Genomic DNA, 20,968 nt, shown 5'->3' with positions numbered 1-20,968 from the left:
GTTAAAAGGGAAGGGAGAAACTGCCCCATGGTCTGTTTGTTGACCAAAGAATCTGAAAACTTGCAGTCCCTTTCAAGTGGGATGTGTTACTGAAGGAGTTAACATGGGTTTGTGGATTTTTGTCTTTGGGATTTGTTTTTTATAAGCCATGCTGACAGAATTTTGGCATTTCATGTTTTGCTGTGAGTTTTTATCAGGCTTGGGGATGTTCTGTGGTTTTGGACAGGAAGAAAACTTTCCTGAGGAGTAACCTTTACTGTTCCTTGCCTCTGGCAGCTAAAGGATTAAATAAAACTAGGCAGCTCTGACCTTTTCTGAGGAGGGAGGGAATATTGCTGGAAGGTACATAGTATTTTGAATTTTTGGCCTTTCCACTTTTAGTAGTCCTTAGCCTCAGTATACAGCCTGTTAAATCCTAATGGAGAAGGGAACAAATCATCTTGCCTTTTCTGTTGTTCTCTTCTGTCTCTGAATATGGAGTAGTGCAGTACATGCTGGCGATGCATTTTGAACCAAAAGTCCCATGTACCTGTTGGATCTCTAAATATGTTGTGCTTTGGATCTCTGAATACTCCTTGTGCTTATTTGCCAAAAGGCAGCCTCTTGCATTTATTTGGAAATGATGAGTAAAGAAGAAGAATAATAAGACCTTGTCTTTTGGCTTGCCTGGCTGGGTTAATGGGAGCTTGCTCAAAGCTGTACAACATCAGACATGCTGAATTCAGTTGTGTTATTTCTTGTGTGATGCTACATAGGAAGCATTCAGCTGGAATGCGGGCCGCTGCAGGAAGAGCTGTGAGGTAGTTGCCTTTTTGACTCTGCGTAGATGGATGGTGAAAAACATTTACCTCCCTCCTCACCTGCCTTGCAGCAAAGGACCTGGAAACATTACAGAAACGCAGTGTCTTGTTTTATATTGTTGTTTCCATAAATGCTGTTTTAAATGGTTGCACAAATTAACAACGCCGTTTTTCCCCCTTTATAGGAAATATGGATTGTTTCCTGTTGGATTAGGCTCTGGTGTTGAACTTGAACAACTGTTTTTAGTTGTGAATTCTCTGTAGCTCATGAAGGATGAGTGTGGGGTTGATCAACATTTTCTTCCTACTGTAAGCATATGCAGTTTCCCTAGAAATGGTGATTAATAGCACTGCTCAGCACACTTTGTGTTTTCAGGTACATCATGTCTTTGCTGTCCTACTGTGCAATTTTAAAGTATTCTTTCCTTCTGTGTAGCAAAGGAGAATCTACTGTCTTCAAGGCTCATACGGCAACTGTAAGAAGCGTTCATTTCTCCAGCGATGGCCAGTCCTTAGTTACAGCTTCTGATGACAAAACAATCAAAGTGTGGACAGTTCACAGGCAGAAGTTTCTGTTCTCACTTAGTCAGCACATAAACTGGGTTCGCTGTGCCAGGTAAGTATGGCATTCTGATGAGTACAGGTAAGAGATTTATCCCTCAAAGCAGAGACTGAGCATCGTGGTCAGCACGTTCTATTCAGGATGATTCAGGTGTGTCTAGTGACCGAAATATATTGCTTACTTGTGGAGAGATCCCTCGAGCATTAGTTGCGTACCCACTTTGTGATTCTTCAGTGATTTTTGTAAAGCAGAGACTTTCCTGCTTAGTGATTTACTTTTACCTGGTATGGAGACTTTTGCCTTTTAAAGTCGTTAACAGAAGCAAAATGAGAGATTTATATTGTAATTGTTATTTCAGCTTGATTACTTTTAGTCATGCCTCTAATTCAAAATGATCACCTGAGCTCCTTCTGAAATACTGACAGTGCTGCCATAATAAAAATATTATTTCCTGATAATTGTCACAGATTTGGTTTTCAGTTTTCCATCTCAGTTGTTGTGAGGAGTTTTTATGTATATATGTATTTAGGGTAAAGCCACAGTTTCTTTGTAGGTAAAAAGTTCATTGTATTCCTGAATGTGATGGTGGCAGTGCCTGGTAGTGTTATAGATGCTCACAGTAGAGCAGAAAGGATGTTTTTCTAGTATGTACCGTGATGTTTTCTAGTTAGGGACTCAAGTCCTGCTCCTGTAGAATTATGCCTCTGAAGAGGTATATTGATCTGTCTTGTATATGAAATTTTGGAATAAGAACTTAATACATTCTTCTAAGGTACTAGAATGATGAAGCTACTCTTGCTGCCGCTGTTATCTTGGGAGTAATTGTATTGCTCTGAATGTTTGTGGCAAAAGTAGGAATTGTTTAGAATCAGAGTAGAGAAACAACTTGAGATACACTTGAATTTAAACAAGTAGGACAGGAGATCTGAAGTCAGACTGAAGACTTGCCTGAGGGTTGCTTTATGTGCTTATGGAATTAGGGATAGTTTGAGGCCTTACGGCATTGCTTTTTTTTTTTCTTCCCCTTTCAACTTACAGTGATTGGATTTTTAGTCTTACTGATGCCAGCGTGACTTGAGTGAGGTGTGTTTACCAACATACCTTGACAGCTGGCAAAATCCAGTTGACTACACACACCTTTTCTTTGAGGGCACTTCTTAATTATTGTAACTCTTGTCTTAGATTTTCTCCTGATGGACGATTAATAGTGTCATCCAGTGATGATAAAACTGTCAAACTGTGGGATAAGATCAGCAGAGAATGTATCCACTCCTTCTGTGAGCATGAGGGGTAAGTACCCTGGCGGTCCGCAAGGACCCACCTTCTTGTGATTGCTGAAATGGAGACGCCTGGTGAATATGCACCTTGTTTTGTGACTGCAGTCAGAGGTCCTTGTACTGGCAATCATTTCTACCTCTTAAAAAAAAAAAAAAAAAAAAAAAAAAAAAATCATTAGCACCTATTAGAAAAGCAGCCAGCAGAGGATGAGATGCAAAAAGAGGTTCCACAATTGCTTTAACCTTTTTATGACTTGTCCAGATTGGAACCTTGAGGCTTATGTTTCAATAACTGTCTGATGTGTCAAGCCTTAGTTTCTTTTTGCTTTTTTTATATTTGGAGAGGCTTAAATTCTTTTTCTTCTTCTAGCTTTGTTAAGCTTTTTTTTTTATTTTGGTCTCAGTTGTGTAGTAAATTGAAAGATCAAAAGTGTACTGACAGATTGGTACTTGGATGCTTTGTTTCATTCTCAATTTTTTGAATAACAAAGCTATTTCAAAAACCACTTTGTATTCAGAAAAACAGCTGTTCAATTGAGATTTTTTTTGTGGGGAATATTGAGCCACAGCAGAATTAATTTGTCCAGAAACACAAAACAAGTCCTCAGAGAACTGAGGCTGGAATCTTCCTAGTTTCTTGTTGCACTGCATTTTTAAGTACAAGGTTTTGTTCTTTCAAGGTAATATACAATGATATTAAGACAAATTTGGACAGAATTATTTTTCCCAGTGAATAAGAGTACAGCTTGTCCAAACAACCAATTGAAATATCTCGGCTTTGTCAAGATCTGTTACAAGAATACTCAAAGGGTAATTAATTTTATCCAATTTCTTGCATGGATTGGGTGAGGAGTTACAAAATGCTCTTCATGACGATTCTAAAGGTTTAACTGTACTTATGTGTTTAAAATAAGAACTGATTGCAGACAGGTCCCAAAAGGAATTTGGTCTCAGCCTTCCTACCTTCTAAGTGGCAACACAGGATTTCAGGCACAAATTCAGCAAATTCCATCTAAAGTTAGCTGAGAGTAACAGAAGAAAACCTGCTCAGTCTTGTACACACCACTGTAAAAATCCTGTTAATAGATGATGTACGTTATGCAAGCATTAAATGAACACTTGTAAATGTTGTTGTGACAGTCAGATCCATCAGAGTTCAGGAGGCTTGTATCTACAGCTCCTACATGTAATCCTGCAGTCTACCTGGGATTATAAACAAAGTTTTAAGAGAAATTTAGCAATATGAATTTTCAGATTATATCCTCCTTTCTTGAATGTTCAATAAATCATGATGTAGCTTCCCTTCTTGAAAAGCCCTTTTTGGTCTTTAGCAAGAGTTGAATGTAAACAGTTGGATTTAATTACAATTTACAGGTTTGTGAATCATGTGGATTTTCATCCCAGTGGTACGTGCATTGCTGCAGCTGGTACAGATAACACAGTGAAAGTGTGGGACGTTAGGATGAATAGACTTCTTCAACATTATCAAGGCAAGTTAAGATCTTTAGAAAAATCAGCCCTTACCACGTTTTGGTATGAATTGCTCTGAAGTCCAAGGACTGTTTCTCCATCACCTGCTGTTTTTCCAGAAGGGCACTGGCTTAGACCTGCTGGTGGAAGCCTGTTTTCACCAAACATCGTGCTTTTCTTTGTGTTAAGTCCAAGACAGATTCTCGTATATTGGTGAGAAACACTTCTGTTCTGATTTCTTTCTCTGTCCACCATCAAAAAAGTAAAAAAGCCCTGATGTTGACACTATCTTATGTCGCAGGTGTTACCTGTGACACCACTTGGCTCTTACTACTGTTCTTGAGTAAATGATGCACAGTAAAAATTATATGGCCTTTGCCTCTGAATAAGCCTGTAGGAGGAGTCAGGTGCATTCCAGCAAAGCAAAAGGTGAAGTTCTTCATGACAAACTGAGGAGAAGTTAAGAAAAGAGAACAATAAGAATCAGCAAGTTGCAATTCTATACCATGATCCATATTTACTGTTTTTTCTCCAGTGTGTCCTTTGGTTTTTGGCTTCCAGAATTGCCTTTGACCTTGTTATGACTTGTCTGGGTTGGCTTGTCCTTGGAGTAGCTAGCTTTTACATTTAGGAGTCTACATTTTTCTTCCTTTTTACCTTTACCTTCAAAATGACATCTCCTCCCGTTAGCTGTTGCCAAGCTGATTAGTGCTGCCATTTGGTAGAACTGGATGGAACAGTTCTTACCCATCCCTGCAAGCTTCTTTGAGTTTAACCATACTGTTTTGTGTGTATTAGTTGCTTGAGCCTAAATATGGCTTTTATTTCCTTTACTACTAACGATTTTTAGGGCTGCATATATACACGAGCACTGTTTCTAGTACAGATAGCTTATTCAACTTAATTTTGTTAGCTTTTCATGAAGACCGCTTCTGGCATGCTAGTAAAGCTGAGCAGAGATATGGGACTGGAGCTTGGTTTATTTTTTTTTCTGTTGTCCACATCAGATACTGTCAGTCCCTGCTGCGACCGCCTCACAGCTGAATGCCAGGCAGAAAAGACAGCAGTAAAATAGTTTACAGTTGATTCCTGCTGATTTTGCAAGTTAAGAGACAAGAACTGAGTTCTAAATTAAAGCTGTTGGTCCCCCTGGCTTTATGTAACTAGAGTTGTTCTTTAAAGCGCTTTTGACTGTGTATCCCTTTGCCCATAAGGTGATGAAAGAATTTCCTTAGTCTCTCAATATAAGTTATCTGTTTCCCCTGATACAGAAAGGCAGAGAAAGCATAGTGATGTTTAAGGAGTGGAGTTCCGCTTGTTTTCCTTCAGAGCAAACTGAAACACTAGACCTCTTCTGGTAGGTAAGAGCAATGGGAGTTACTTATCTTGAAGCTTCTCTGCAGACAATCTGCATTTGCTATTACAATCATGAAAGTCTTTTGAGTTCCCTAAAAAAAGTAAGTAAAAGCTCCCCCAAAAGAGGTTGCTGTGAAGTGGGAGCAGTTTGCAAACTTTAGCATCCTTTTGTAATTCTGCTGTATATAGAGTGCTGTTCTGTGCTCTTTACATTTAGATGGAAACACTGTTACGATCAACTGATCTGACACAAGCACCCATGGTGACACCACCACCATTGGAACAGGATTTTTTTCTTTGTTAGAGTTAAAAAAAAAAAAAAAAATCACTTCTAGCATCAGCTTCCTGCACCTGGATTGTATTTTATTCCTGACTTCTAAATGTGAGGTCCTTCTCTCAAGTGTATTCTCCCTGTGTAGTCAAGTGAAGCACTCTTTGAACTCTTTCAACAGTAAACCTGCCTAAGCTCCTTGAACTCTCATATGATACGATTTATTTCTTTAATTTCTTCAGTTATTCTTATGGACTCACAATCGCTTCCAGTTCTCTGATAGTTAACAAAATCTAATGGAAATCAAACCTTTTGAGGACTGTTCATTGGTATTGAGCATTACAGTGATGACTATTGAAATGTGAGTTTTTGTGTAATCAGTATTGTTAACTTGTGACCCATATCAGAACTTGGAAATGCCTTTCTGAAGTCTTGTTGCTAAAATAGGTAGCATGTTTGAATACTTGAACAGTGTCAGATTGTCCTTTGATGTACTTTATCAGCTTTTCAACAGTGGTGAGATCCAAAGTGTGTGTTTCCAGCCACAGTATAACTTGGCTCAAAAATAATCTCTTCCTGCTTTCCACTCGCTGCTATTAAATTCTCTGAATCGAATGTGGTTTAGGTTTGGCTGCCAGCTTTATTCTTTGTCTTGGAGTTATATATTTCCCCTATATCCCACCCTTACTGAATGGCATTTTTAGTCTGACACCCTTGCTATCAAAATGATCTTTTCCTGTTATGAGTTATTTTTAACAGCTACTGTGTAAATCCTAATTGTGTATTAAACTTTGTACTAGAAATAGTCGTAATAGCCAAAGAAACCTGAGATTACCGTTGTAGCTGTATGCAGCCACTTCATGCTCCTGTGATTGCAAACTGGTGCATTTTTACCATGTTCTGGAGATGTGTTTGTAAGTCTTGTTCTTCTGAGGCTTCCTACACTTGCATTTTGACTAAATTAGATTTGGATTTGTGACTCTCCCGTGGGACGCTGCCATCTCAGTCCCACTAGAGGGCATCTCTTCCCTCAGGACGTGCTTATGCTGCCTGATTTCAAGGGAATCCATTTTAAAGCTTGAGTTGCATCGAGGAGTTAATAGATAAGTAGCCTTGCCACAGGCTCCTGCGTATTAAAGCTGGGTTGTTTTCCAAAAATCATTAGTCTTTTAGCAGTGTTGCTCCTGTTGCCAGGACTTGTTCCAACTGTGACATTTGTAAATGGAACTTGGAAGTAGAGAGCAAACTGCAAAACCTTTTGTATGATGTGGGTTTTTTTTTTTTAGCAAAGTGAAGTATGCTCTGGTCACGTTTCTGTACAGGAGAACAGACAGATGCTTTATTCAGTCCTCTGCTTGGCGCTAACTTTCTTGTGCAGCAGATCATCCCCCTACAAAAATGGCCGATGCCTATTACCTGATATTGATTTTCCTGTGTGGGGTTGTGGGTGGGGCACCCCTATTGCAGGTCTATGGAAACAGCTGTAACCTTTTGTTTTTATTGCTGTTTAAAAAGAGCAGTCGGTACTTTTAATACAGTTCAGCTGAGGCTGGATGGTGGTTATCCAGTCACTGGGGTCTGTGGCTGTGTCAAGTCTGTCCCAATTCATCTTCTGACTGCTGGTTGCTAACAGGTTACGTTTGCTGATTACATAAAAGTAGTATTGCCAGACTCGGGACAGCTGTGTTCTGTCATTCTATAGGCTGGTGTGACTCTGTTTCAGTAATTGACTCCCCAGAATAAGTTCCTTAACTAGCCATTGTTTTTCTAAGGCTTGGCTGGCGGAGGGGTTGACTTGTAGCAACAAGTCACTGGGAGATGCCACCTTGTGCTGCACTGGATTTATTGTTTTAAAACATAAAATAAAGTGAGGTTGCAGGATGTGTTGGCAAGTTTTTGGAGAGATGTTGTGAATGGTCCTGTGGGATGGATGAGCTGTTTTGGCAGAACAGAGATGAATTTTTCTCTGAACTTACAGCAGCCAGGAACTCCTTGGGCACAGAAGCTGTGACTGCTTATACAGCCACAGTCTGTGTGATTTCTTTCCATTATGAAGAGATTTTTTTTGTGAAACTGGAAATAATTTATTCTCTATCTGGAACTGGAGGATATATCATTAACTTTCTCTGTTTCTTGTGTGATTCCTTTCAGGACTTGCCTCAGTTGAGACAATATGTTTACCTTTATCTGAATATATTACAAATCACTCGGAATAAAATTTTGAAAGGAGAAATGTATTAGCATTCTTTCAGGAGGAAAAACTCCATAAAGACTTTTTCTCCTTTTATACGTAGTGTAATATAGGGCTGAGGGGGTAGAGGAAGACCTAGCTGTGTGATAGAGGCAGTATTCACCAACAGGAATAACTGTTTAGAAGTCACCTGTGTTGTTAATGTTTTGTTCTGGGTTTTTTAATAGTCCAGGTCAAGAAGAGTTACGTTTTCAGAAAGTGAGCTGAAGTGTCTAGTGTTTAAAAAGTAGATGCGTTCTGTTTCGCAATTGAGCAAGGTTATTTCAGATTTCTGCATCAAATCTGCATCTGCAAAAGATAATATTTGGTTCTAGTGTCTTTAAAATTGTATTTTGAAGGGAGTTTAACATGCAGTTTGGATTTGGAATGCACAGTAGACTCTCAAGAGAATATAAATTTAGATGGGGGAGATGTACTAGTAGATTTAAGATACCAGAACATTTGGAGGGCACATAGTATAATTAAGAATAATTGGGTAGTTAAAACCCTCTTCAGGCATAGTCTTAATATTCTGTAATGTCGCATATGGTCAGAAAGCTGTGCATGTGTACGGTACTGCATGTTCTCATAAAGAAATATGTTCAATAGCCTGTTTTGTAGAAGTTTGGGGAGGGGAGAAAAGCCTTGTGTTAGGTAGATGTTTAATGTTACAGTGAACTTAAGTGTAGTTTGACTTTTTTCCTAGAGCATTTTCTTTAACTCTTTTCAAAATAACTCTTAGGCTTCATCAGGCAGGAAGGATTACTTTATTGGAAGCTCACACTCGTGAGAGTTTGTCTATTCATACTTGTTTAAAATTTTTGGTGAGGACAGCTGAAGGAATAATGCTTATACTGGACCACTTTCAAGTTGCTGGTGGTTCTTTACTCATTTCTCTGAAATCCAGTCTTGGTTAGAGTCGGGTAGTAAACCAGAAGAACCTGTGCAATGCCAACTTTGAGTTTGTCGTTTGTCGTAATTTCAGTCTTCTCCTTACTGTACCAGCATATAGATTTTATTCTAGAATCACTTGGAAGCGAGAACAGCAGCTCCGTGGTAGTAAAATATGTCAATATGTCAGCGTCCAGCTCTCTCACAGAATTATATAGCTCACTTGCGCGTATAGTTACTTTTTGGAGCAACGCTGGCAAGTACTGTTAAAACTCCCAGAATAACTGGCAAAGCTTCCTTTTTCCTTTCAATAAAGTAGTGCCTATTTTTACAAGAGTTGAATACTGCCCTTGTTCTCCAGTGCTTTGAAGAGTTTTTGTGGAGTGTTTCCCCCATGATGATTTTTCTGTTAAACTTTATTACAAACTTTATTATTTTAAACAGAAAATTGGAATGTGCTTGTACTTTATTCTTTTGCCTTGGGCTTATGTATATTGGTCTTGGTGATTATTATTTACGTTTTTTCCATCTTTAGTGCACAGTGCTGTGGTAAACAGTCTTTCCTTTCACCCCTCTGGAAACTATCTGGTTACTGCTTCCAATGATTCAACTCTTAAAATTCTGGACTTGCTAGAAGGAAGACTTCTGTATACTCTTCATGGTCACCAGGTGAGACAAAGCATTTTATACAGTAACACACAAACACACAGCAAAGAGGCAAACTTGTGCTCGAGCCTTTCATTCTTCATGGCCAAAAATATTTTGAAAACTTCCTTACATAAAACAGTGATGATAGTACCAATAATAATCCTTGATCATGACTGTTTTGGAGGGAAGGCCTGTGGAGAGGGAAGAAGGTAAGGCCGGAATGGAGAAGATGAGAAAACAAGGCAGAAAGGGAGCTCCAGTATTGGGGATGCGAGCCTGAGTCCTAAGGGGCACAGTCAGAGCTGCATCCCAGACTCTAAGCCAGGGTCTGTCGTGCACTCTGTGCTGCAGCTCTTACTGTCTCTAGAGTGGTGCAAATATCCCTTGGCCCCCTGTCTGAAGTGTTATGAAGATAAATGCTGTTCATCTGACAGGAGACTTAAGGACAGTAGTGGTAAAACGGGGGGAAATATATTTTGGGAGGTGATTTGGGAACATATTTCCATTTTGTTAACAGTCTGAATTAAATAATTGAAGGTGATAAATGCTGTGGGTCAGTTACATTTAAGTGAATGGCCTATTAGTATTATGCTGCTGGATGTGTTGCTTGTAAGGTTAATTATGTGAATGCTTGGAGCTCTCTTTTAAAATGTGAAATGAAAATAAATAGACTAATTTAATTTTGTGTTGAGTGAGGCTCAAAGGCATGAAAAAGCAGACCGGCTTTAAAGGTTCCGTTTCCAAGGGGACAAAAGAGAACAGAAGTTCTTAACCTACTGTTAAAGTCTCTGTTAAAGTGGAGGCTGAGCCTTAAAGCATCAAAACTAGCTGGGGAAAAACCACAGCCTGCAGCTGTTGGGGGTGGTGGGGGAGATGGTTCTGGACAGTAGTGGTACCTGCGTAAACCGCAAAACCAATAATTCTGGCTTCTTGTGGCTTTATGTTTAGTGACTGCCTTGTCTGATACCTAAAAAGGTCAAGTTTGTTCTGTAACTTCTCTTATACCATGTATTAATAAACTTTTCTCCTTTTTTTGGTAGTATTAATGGGAAAATAAGACAAATTCATACTTAAAGCTCTACTTCATAGGAAGATCTGATTAAAATTGACCAAAGGATTCAAATGCTGAAAAGAATGAGGGAAAGATAACAAATGCTGGCTATCATAACATGTCAACCTTGACTGCATAAACTTTCTTATTTTTGAAAACTGCACTGAGTGGATACTCCCATCAAACAGGAGCGCTTAGGAAGTAGCTTTCTGGAAAAACCTAAGTGGACAGTGGATCTTTGCTCCTCTCATCCTTGCCTGAGGAAGGGATGTGCCTGGTTATTGTCCACCAGGAGGCTGAACCTGCTTTCCATTTTCCTCCCTTCTGAACTGTAGGCTGCTCTTTGAGTCTGTTGCAGAAAGAGTTTTGCTTTGAATGAGAGTCCGAAACTGATTATGGTGACGTAAGTCTTCAGAACTAGGTAATGGAAAGTTCCTTTAGGCTGGTGCTGTACTTATCTCTCAGGGCTTCTACAGAACAGTTGGTTTATAAATCATCTATTCAGAAGTAGAGTTAAAGGTCTGTATAATTTTGCCCTCTCCTTGTTTCAGATCAGTTAGATATCTGCCAGTCTCAGACGTCTAACTGATGTTGGAAACGCTTTGACTCTGGCATAGCTGAAGGGTAGTTGCTGTTGTGGGATTACAGTTCCCTTGGTTTGGAAACAGGTATAAAAGTGGCTGGTGGTGCTTTCTGGTTTCTGTAAGGGTATTGCACTGAGGTGGCTGTGGAGCCAGTCCAGGGGCTGGGCAGGCATTCCCTCTGCTGGCACATGCTGTATTGTTGTGGATTGGTTCTTTTAACGCTTGATTTTGATGCATACCTTGCTTTTCCATGAGAAGTAGTTGATAACCTGTGCTTCGTTCATAGTAAGCAACCGGCAGTGGTAACAGGGCCCAGCTTTCATCAGGAGCTGCTGGTGTGAATTCCTGCACTGGCTGCTTCTCTCGCCTGCTCTACTCATAGATAAACCCAGACTACTTAATACTGAGGGCTGCTTTTTTTTTTTTTCTTCTTTCCTTCCAACCTCGCTGTGATTTCTGCTAGTATCTCTTAAGTGGCTAAAAATGAAGTGGATGTGGATTTTTTTGGTCGTTAAGTAGACTTGCCTTTTTAAGTGAGGGCTATAGGTTAGTGAACAGCCTGTTCTGAAGACATTCTTGAGTTGTGACTTTGTGTGGGTGAGTATGCTGGTTGAGACTTTGTCCTTACTCTGACAGCTCACTGCTCTTATGTTGTTCTGGGAAGGCTCCATGCAAGTGGACACTTGAAGGAAAAAAACGTAAGGTCCTTTAGACATACTTTGACGCAACTGCTGGAGTGCCAGGAATTTGTTAGCAGCTGATTAGCTGAAGTTTACATAGGGAGCATTGCCAAGTTTACATTGCTGTCTTTAACTAATGTAGCTGGCCCCCTTGTAGCAGAAGGATCATTAGAGGCAGGAGTTTGCAGCTTGGAGCTGACATCTTGCAGCTGTGAAATATCATTCTGTACTGTGCTGTATATTTTCGTTCTGGAGTGCTTCAAACTGTGAAGTGCTCTTGCCTAATTCCACGCAGATGAGACACGGGGTTGGTATGTAGGTCCACCTCTGGTACTGAATCATCCTTGGGGAACAGAATGTTTTGGGGCCCATAAGTCACCTCCAGAGAGTCGCTGGAAGAGAGTGGGTATGTACACAGTGCCTGTCTGCCCTTTGGGGGGATTTGGTTAGAGCATTTCCAGGCTGACTTCCTTAGTGGAATGGAAGTTCTCGGTAAATATTTAGTAAACATCTGCATGGTTATATTTATAAATAGGAAGACAGAAAATGCAAAGTTACATTTTTCCAAGCAACCTTGACTTGAACCATGAAGTAGCTGCATTCCACCTACCTGCCTGGCGTAAGTGCCTCTGCTTTGCTGGCTGACCAAAGAGCAAGATCTTCTGAGCAGGTGCACAAGAAACAAATGTGCTCCTTTGCTGTCTGTTGCCAGCTCTAGCTAGGTGGCATTAAACATCCATGCAGGCCTAGTCTTCTATTAGGGGTGTGAGGACATCTTGGGGCTGTGCAGAACTGGACCAGCGAAGGAAGAGGAGGAGTGTGTGGCAAACAGCAAGCAATTTAATTTTAGACTAGTATTTCTGAGTATTAAAAGGAAATATGAGGGCTCTGTTGTTCCTTGGTGTTTTGTTTTTTTTTTTTTAAACTGACGCTTTCAGGAGTTAAAAAGCTACTGAAAACTAAATTATAAGATGCCAGTACAAATTTTCTGTTAGCTGTAGCCCTTAACCTCTGGAGAAGGAAGGTGCAGACATGACAGTCTTGCTCTGTGTGGCAATAGAGGAGTTTTTCCAACGATCAGTGGACTGCAAATCCTTACCATCTCTGTCCCCTGTGCTTTTTTCCTTGCTTCCCTTTCAATCTCCCTTTTTTGTCTTTGTATTACCGCTCTCATTGTGCGGTTTCTAGGAATCTGCCCTTTTTATCTAAACACTTTCCTTGTCCTTACCATTAGAGACTGGATTCTTTCCACAGCCCCTATTGCTTTCCACTCCATCCCCACTTGAGGACAATACTCTGCTCTGTCCTGTACCTCTTGATTTGCCCTTATGCAATGCCTGTGCTGACACCTTTTCCCCTCTCCACATCGTCTTTGGGGTATCTGTATTGTTTGTAAAAAGACAACAAACATCCATGGCTTTCGTAGCATCTTTTTTTCCCAGCTCTTGCCTCTTTCTAAGATTTGGATTTTCCTGTTTGATATTTCTTCTATAGGATATGTGTTGCATCCTGTACTAGATTGTGAAGCAAATGTGTGTAACTATCACCTGTCTTGCCCCTTATTTCGTCCTGCCTCTGTCATCTTCTCTAAATTTAGCTTTCTTCTTCTATGTCTCCTGCTATTGTCTTTCACTTTTTCTGATGAGATTGAATAGATCTTCAGAGCTGTGGGTTTCCTTACTGTGAATTTGTCATTGATCCTGAGTTAGAGGCTCAGTGCTTCCGCCTTACCAAAAGGTCTGTTAATTTGAATTGGTCTTCACTGAACTCTTCTCACTGCTTTACCTGCTGCTGAAACCAAGTGATAGGTGAAAGACACATAACATCAGCTTCTTGTCTCAGGCTCTCTATGTTCTTTGGCACTCAAATGCATTTATCAAGTTCCTTACCTGCTCTTAGTGTTTTCTTAATTGTCTTGATGCTCTTTGCATCTTTTACTCCTCTACCCTCTGTCATTCCAAAGTCCATCTGTCCAAGTGTGACTTTCCTTCTTCTCCTGTGACATTAAGCAGTTGAAAGCACCGTGAACAGTGGCAGTGGCTGCTATGTTTATTATTATTTCTTTTATACCTTGAACTGATGATCTTCTGCCTGGGTTCCTAGCATGGTTGTTGCTGCTGGTTTGCTTCTCAGACCTCATCACCACTTGTATCTCCTTTTTCTCTTTGTACTAGTTAATCTATTCCAGGAGAGTTTGATTGAATATACTGGCTCGTATCTTCCCACTTATACTTTTCCTTTTGTGGGCAGCAAAAGAGGAAGCTTTCCTTTAATTTGACTATTCACATTCTCTAGAGCTTGTTCCAGCTCTTGGCACCTCACTCTCTTATCCGGCGTTTAGTATGCATTAGTTTCTCCTAGGATTTGGAGGGGGAAAAAAATAATCTACTGACATCCTTGACCTCACTTGTATCTCCAACTGCCTTCCTCTCTGCTTCTCCTTTCATCATGCAGACTGTGCATCATTAAACTACTCTCCTCTGGTTTATTCCTGAACTCTCTCCAGCCTGACTCTTGTTTCTTCTGTTATGCTGAAGCCAAAATGTTAGCTCTGTTCCTAGCTGAAGCTTGCAAGTCTGGCCTCTCTTGACTTGAATTGACTATTGGTGTTGGCCCTGCTGTTCCTGAAATTATGTGCTTTCTGTCCTCCAGCAGCTCTATGGGGGAGGAAATGGTGTTCAAGAGGCTTCCTCTGTGACTGTCCACTTGTTATTTATAGATGGTACACGTTCATCTGCTATCTGCATGTAGGTATGACTGTTTGCTCCAGGCATATTTCCATTTCTCTGAACTAAACTCTTGGCCTTTATCTTAAGTATTTATTTCGGAGAGGATCTATTTTTATCTCTAATTTTGAAAGCTTTGTGCTCAGGGATGCTATTCCAGTTGTCTCTTGTCATACCTGCATCAATTTTTACTGATACAACTGTTCGCATCCTGTCAGTCACTCATTCAGTGTTGTGATCTGTGTCCTGGCTTTGGATCCTGTCTCTCCAGGCAATTAACGCATTCAAGCCATTGAGAATAGTTCTGAACATCTTTATCTAAGGCCACAGTTAATGTTTTGTGTAAGCTGATCAACCTGTGGATTGCTAGGGCAATAAAGGCCCTGTGATCACTAGCCTCCTTCTGTAGGAAGTGGGAAAGCAAGCAGAAGGTATAATCTCTGCCTCTGGGAGGTAGTCCGTACAGAAATTAGATTGTGTAATGCTGTGCTTCAGCCTTCTTGCCTACATATGCAGCGTGAAGTGGAACGTCACCTGCTGCTTCAGCTACCATGGCTGTCTGACCTTACCTGGATCTTGTTCATCGGGAATGCTACTGCAAAGGACTAGGTTTGATCCTGTTAGCACTTATGCTGTATGGCTGCCTTTTTTTGTTTCCAGTTTCTTTGCCACATCCAGTGCGTGAGCAATTTGTCCTTTTCAAGCTCGTTGGGGCTTAACTCTACCCTACCTGGTGGTACTCTTTCACTGGAGAAGATGAGTTGAATATTGATTAGTGGCAATGTTCTTCCCACTCAGCATTTCCAGTGGATGACTTTTTGCTCTCTTCTGTACTTTCCCTCAAACTTTCTGTAGCTCTCTCCCAATATCACCAAAACTGTTAGTATCATTTCAAACTTTGACATACACAAAAGGTCGGCAGTCCTCACGCTGTTGTCCTGCTGAGGAGTAAGTAGAAGCATTCCTTACCGCTGACTTGGTCTAGCTCATTGTCCAATCCCTTCTTTCTGCAGCTTGCTGTTTAATCTAAGGCAAGAAGCTGTAGGAGTTTGGGGACTGGTGCTAGCAGCTTGTGTACAGCACCTAGCACAATGAGGATGCAAAACTGGAACTTCTAACCCTCAGGAAATACTAGTAGAAAGGCATTTGTATCTCGCTATGGAAAGAGAAATAAAGTGGTCCTTTAAAAGGTTACTACATCACACATGTTCTTGTTGCATGGGAAATAAGCTTAAAATTCTCCCTACAACTTATACAGAAGAATATTCAACTGCTGCTTTCCAACACTTTTGGTGCAAACAGGAAGTTTAAAGGAGGGAAAAATAATCTGAAGGAAGATTTGAGTTCTTCAGTCTCCAGCCATGTACCTGTTGTCCAGGACTGCATCAGAAACCTGTTGGATCTCTGTCGTTCTTACCTGAGAGTTAGGCTGTGTCTAGTCACTGTCATGTGTAGCTCTTTTTGTGTGTTTATGTTAAATTGCAAGAGTATTTGGCAAACTATTATTTGTGTGTTGCTATAGCAAACCTGTTATATCTAGGAAGAGTGATGTAAGTCTATGTAGCAAAAATACTTTTCACTTAATTTATGTCAACAAATCTGTAGAGGATGTTGTGTCTATAGACTTGTTTGTTCCCCTCCGTTCAATTTATAAAAGAATGTTCAGTCTTTGGTATCAGTTTCTATTTTGGGAGGAATATGTTCTGTTGAACTTCCTCTCCTGCCCTCCTCAAATGCCATGACTTTAGAGTCGGTTGATGGCGTGTTTGCATGTGTTTTGTATTGTGCTAAATTTTGTCTAAATACACTGAAATACTTACATTGATAAAAATAATTTTGTGGAACATGGCTCCTCTCCAGTATTCCTCACTTGTGCTTGTTTCTAAACATTTTGTCTTAGGCAATGTCTTGAATAGTTTTTCTGCCCTCCCAGCCTCGCTGCTTTATTGCAGTCAGAGTGCAGCTTCTGTATCCTCAGCTCTGTTGTCTTTGAGCGATGCTCACCACTGAGCAGTTTCCTGACTATGTGCTCGTTTCTGCCTTTCCTTATTGCTTATTTGTCCCTTGCTTTTGCATTATTTCTTTCTTTTTTTTTTTGTTTTCTTTAGAGAGTCTCCATTCCTGACAGTGTGGAAAGTAGGTGGGAATAGAAGGCAGAGGCATGCTTTCCTAACTGATTGATGGTGGTATCTTTAGTTTGAAATACCTGCACTATTTAACACTGTGTTAGTTGAACAAGCTTAGTCACACTGACTGCGCAGACACTTTTAAATTGCTGCTACTAGATCACTTCAGGCAAGATCTCCTGAGCGAGATCTTTCTATTAGAAGGCCTCAAAATCTTTTGAAATCAATGCAGGTGAAATGATAATATAAAAATGTCTTAATGTGTTCTAAGGAAGCTAAAACTCTTCGTACTGGGAGTGACCACATCAAGACTCTAACTTTGCTGGCATACTTGAAAGCACCCAGGACTGTGGGACGCAGGCTGCAGTGAGAGTTGAGTATTTATCCCAAATGCAATCTTTGGGTATTTGTCTACCTTCAGGATTTATAATGACAAATTCACTTTTACAAAGTAGAAGAGAGAGAAGGGAAACCAGAAACAAACTAGACGTGCGATGCCTGTTGGGAATGTATGAACTCTTAATAGAATATTTTGTCCTTGCAACTTGATACAGGGTGAAGAGAACCTTTTTACTTGCATTCTGAGATACATGGTCTTACTTGAAAGAGGATAACTACTTCTGTCAGGAGGTGTGTGTTCGTGTGGTGGGGTTTTCTGGTGGTTGTGTTGTGGCTTTTCTGGTTGTTTTTTGTTTCAGCCTGTCACAATTTGATCTTGCTTTCCCAGCAGACTTGGCTGTAGGCAGCCTCTGGAAGTGCTTATTCCTGCCTCTGGCCATTTCAGCTTGGGCAAAAGCTCAGGCTTAGGACAGCCTGCAGAGTAACATGTTCAGTAGCTGACATAAACAGCTGAGGACCCAAATAGTGAAGCTTTATTCCAAGCAGAACATTTTGTCTGTTGTGCCTGTGCTTGAACACACGTAATGATTTCCCAGCTCTGTTTAACCGCATCTCAGAGTGCCTGCCTCATCCTTCCCATGTGCGTTGTCCTGTGTGCTTTCTGAAAGGCTGCAAACATACTAAAATAGATGTGCGGTGTGAAAAGCGTACTTCTACTGAAGCAGTGCTGTTGCAGTCAGCAGCATTTAAAGTCTCTCAGAACTGTCTTAAGAGCCAGGCTTCTTCAAAATGCATTAACTCTTGGCATCTCTTCTGTGAAACTACAAAGAGAAAAGCAGTTTTAAGCTAGCCTTCCATTTTTCAGTTAAAAACCTGACAACTAACACAAACTCGCACAGATCGCTAGCCTGTAGCTTAACCATGGTGAATGGTGGTGGTGTAAGGAGTGCCTCTCTGCTGCTTGCCTTCTGTGCTGCTGCAGGTGCCTGTTTGATTTGGAGCCTGTATCATGGCTTGGCCACATGCTCCACATGTAAGAGGATATGAAGTAGTGATCCTGTTTTGGTTTTGATGGCTTTGGATGTCCCCTCCTTGACTTTGTCCTGCTAATTGGTATCTGAAGAGAATACCTTCTGCGAACCTCTGCTGTTCTACTGGTGCTTCTGTAGCACTAGCTAAGTAGAAGCTAATGTACAAATACAGTCTATTCTGCTGCTGCTGCTCTGTCTGCCATCCAGTGACTCTTCTTTCCAGTGCTCCTCAGGCAGCCTTGGCGCTTTCTACCTCCTGTTCTGGAAACAGTGATTTTTGTACTTTGTGAACTTTCTGACTGCCAAATCATAGAATCATAGAATGGTTAGGGTTGGAAGGGACCTTCAAAGGTCATCTAGTCCAACTCCCCTGCAAGGAGCAGGGACATCCCTGACTAGGTCAGGTTGCTCAGAGCCTCATCCAGCCTGGCCTTGAACGCTTCCAGGGATGGGGCCTCCACCACCTTTCTGGGCAACCTGTGCCAGTGTTCTATAATTCGCATTGTAAAAAATTTTTTCCTAATTTCCGATCTAAATCTACCCCCCTCTATTTTAAAACCATTACCCCTCGTCCTATTGCAACAGGCCCTACTGAACAGCCTTTCCGCATCTTTCTTGTAGGCCCCCTTGAGGTACTGGAAGACCGCTATCAGGTCTCCCCAGAGCCTCCTCTTCTCCAGGCTGAACAGCCCCAACTCTCTCAGCCTGTCCTCATAAGAGAGGTGCTCCAGCCCTTTTATCATCTTTGTGGCCCTCCTCTGGACCTTCTCCAACTGGTCCATGTCCTTCTTGTGTTGGGGGCTCCAGAACTGGACACAGTACTCCAGGTGGGGTCTCACCAGGGCAGAGTAGAGGGGGAGAATCACCTCCCTCAACCTGCTGGCCACGCTCCTCTTGATGCAGCCCAGGATGCGGTTGGGCTTCTGGGCTGTGAGGGCGCATTGCCTGCTCATGTTGAGCTTCTCATCCACCAGCACTCCCAAGTCCTTCTCCTCAGGGCGGCTCTCAATCCATTCCCCGCCCAGCCTGTATTTGTGCCTGGGATTGCCATGACCCAGGTGCAGGACCTTGCACTTGGCCTGGTTGAACTTCATGAGGTTGGCACTGGCCGACCTCTCCAGCCTGTCAAGGTCCCTCTGGATGGCATCCCTCCCTTCCAGCGTGTCGACGGCACCACACAACTTGGTGTCATTGGTGAACTTGCTGAGGGTGCACAGTTGCTGTTCAGCCTGGAGAAGAGGAGGCTCCGGGGAGACCTGATAGCGGTCTTCCAGTACCTCAAGGGGGGCCTACAAGAACGATGGGGATAGGCTGTTTAGTAGGGCCTGTTGCGATAGGACGAGAGGTAATGGTAATGGTTTTAAAATAGAGGGGGGTAGATTTAGATTAGAAATTAGGAAAAAATTTTTTACGATGTGGGTTATAGAACACTGGAACAGGTTGCCCAGAAAGGTGGTGGATGCCCCATCCCTGGAAGCGTTCAAGGCCAGGCTGGATGAGGCTCTGAGCAACCTGACCTAGTCAGGGATGTCCCTGCTCCTTGCAGGGGGGTTGGACTAGATGACCTTTGAAGGTCCCTTCCAACCCTAACCATTCTATGATTCTATGATTCTATCCCACTGTCCATGTCGCCGACAAAGATGTTGAACAGGGCCGGGCCCAGCACGGACCCCTGAGGGACGCCACTCGTGACTGGTCTCCACCTGGACATTGAGCCGTTGACTACCACTCTCTGAGTGCGGCCATCCAGCCAACTCCTTATCCACTGAGTGGTCCGTCCATCAAACCCATGTCTCTCTAGTTTAGAGAAGGATGTCGTGCGGGACAGTGTCAAAAGCCTTGCACAAGTCCAGGTAGATGATGTCAGTTGCTCGTCCTTTGTCCACCGATGTCCACCCTTGTCCAAATCTGAAATAAAATGAGTAATTGGGTTCTGCTTTGAATACTGAATCTTGTGCATTCAGTTATTTTGCTTCTACAGAATCTTTGACTTAAAATGCTGCTAACCTTGGCCAGATTAATTAATGTAAATTGGCTGCTTTGGTTGCTAGCTGGTCAGGCATGTTTTGAAGTTATATTGTGGTGGAGTGGGTAAGAGCTTTAAGCTTTGGGTTTTTTGCAGTGAGCAGTTTGCGTGGAATATCTTAGAAATATTTAGGAGAGCACTTCAAACCTCTCCATCAGGTCGCTAACTGAAGGCTGCATTTAACAACATTCAACAGTGTCACTGCTTTTACTAGATGAACAGGAGTTTTGGATATTTCTAATTCTAAAGGGAAGTGAGAACGATTGAGAGGGAAGAAGGGAAAAGCTTGCGGCTGTAAAACTTGGTTTGTTTCTGTCTGTCTTAATGCTGTGGATATTGAAAAGTGGATATCTTAAAGTGGGTGCAGAAATGTGGAAAATAGTAATTAAGTGCCAATGAGCATGTGAATTATGGCCCACTTACTTAACAGATAAGAGCTTTTTAAGTTTTGCCTTTAAACTGCTGATGTCAAATGAGAAATACCTTGTGAAACCATAATGAATGAAGCTTTATGACACTCTGTTTCCTTTCATGTTGTCTGAGCCTATCTTTTAAATCTATTTGCAGGGGCCAGCCACCTGTGTAGCCTTCTCAAGAGCTGGAGACTTATTTGCCTCTGGAGGTTCTGATGAACAGGTATGTGACTGGTTTATTTTGGATAGTTTTGTGCCTTGTTACTGTTTTCTAGGCATCTTACTGCTTTCAAATAGAAAACAAGTATTAAAAATACTGAGATCTATTAAACATAGACTTCTCTTAGTGAGGAAGCACTTTGGCTGGATTGTCTGGGAATAGGTATGTGCAACAGAGGAAATGTTCCTCCATATACAGACACTATAGCTACGCCATCTCCCATGACTGCGACCAGGTGGTTTTGAGTCTGACTGGATGCAAATACAG

General features: G+C 41.5%; 1 protein-coding gene across 5 annotated transcripts in view; it reads left to right on the top strand.

The window, feature by feature from the left end:
* Positions 1-20,968, top strand: part of POC1A (POC1 centriolar protein A) — an 84,664-nt gene that overhangs the window by 12,086 nt on the left and 51,610 nt on the right. For all 5 annotated transcript variants that reach the window (XM_086755513.1, XM_086755517.1, XM_086755515.1 and 2 more), the window contains exons 4-8: positions 1,237-1,416; positions 2,545-2,652; positions 4,014-4,129; positions 9,393-9,526; positions 20,636-20,704. In XM_086755513.1, coding sequence (XP_086611639.1) covers positions 1,237-1,416; positions 2,545-2,652; positions 4,014-4,129; positions 9,393-9,526; positions 20,636-20,704 — 607 coding nt within the window. The remainder of the gene's footprint in view (positions 1-1,236; positions 1,417-2,544; positions 2,653-4,013; positions 4,130-9,392; positions 9,527-20,635; positions 20,705-20,968) is intronic.

Source organism: Chlamydotis macqueenii, chromosome 10, assembly GCF_036417535.1.
Source record: "Chlamydotis macqueenii isolate bChlMac1 chromosome 10, bChlMac1.mat, whole genome shotgun sequence".
Lineage (NCBI taxonomy): Eukaryota > Metazoa > Chordata > Aves > Otidiformes > Otididae > Chlamydotis > Chlamydotis macqueenii.
The sequence above is the reverse complement of the archived record's forward strand: the minus strand, read 5'-3'. Positions and strand labels throughout refer to the sequence as shown.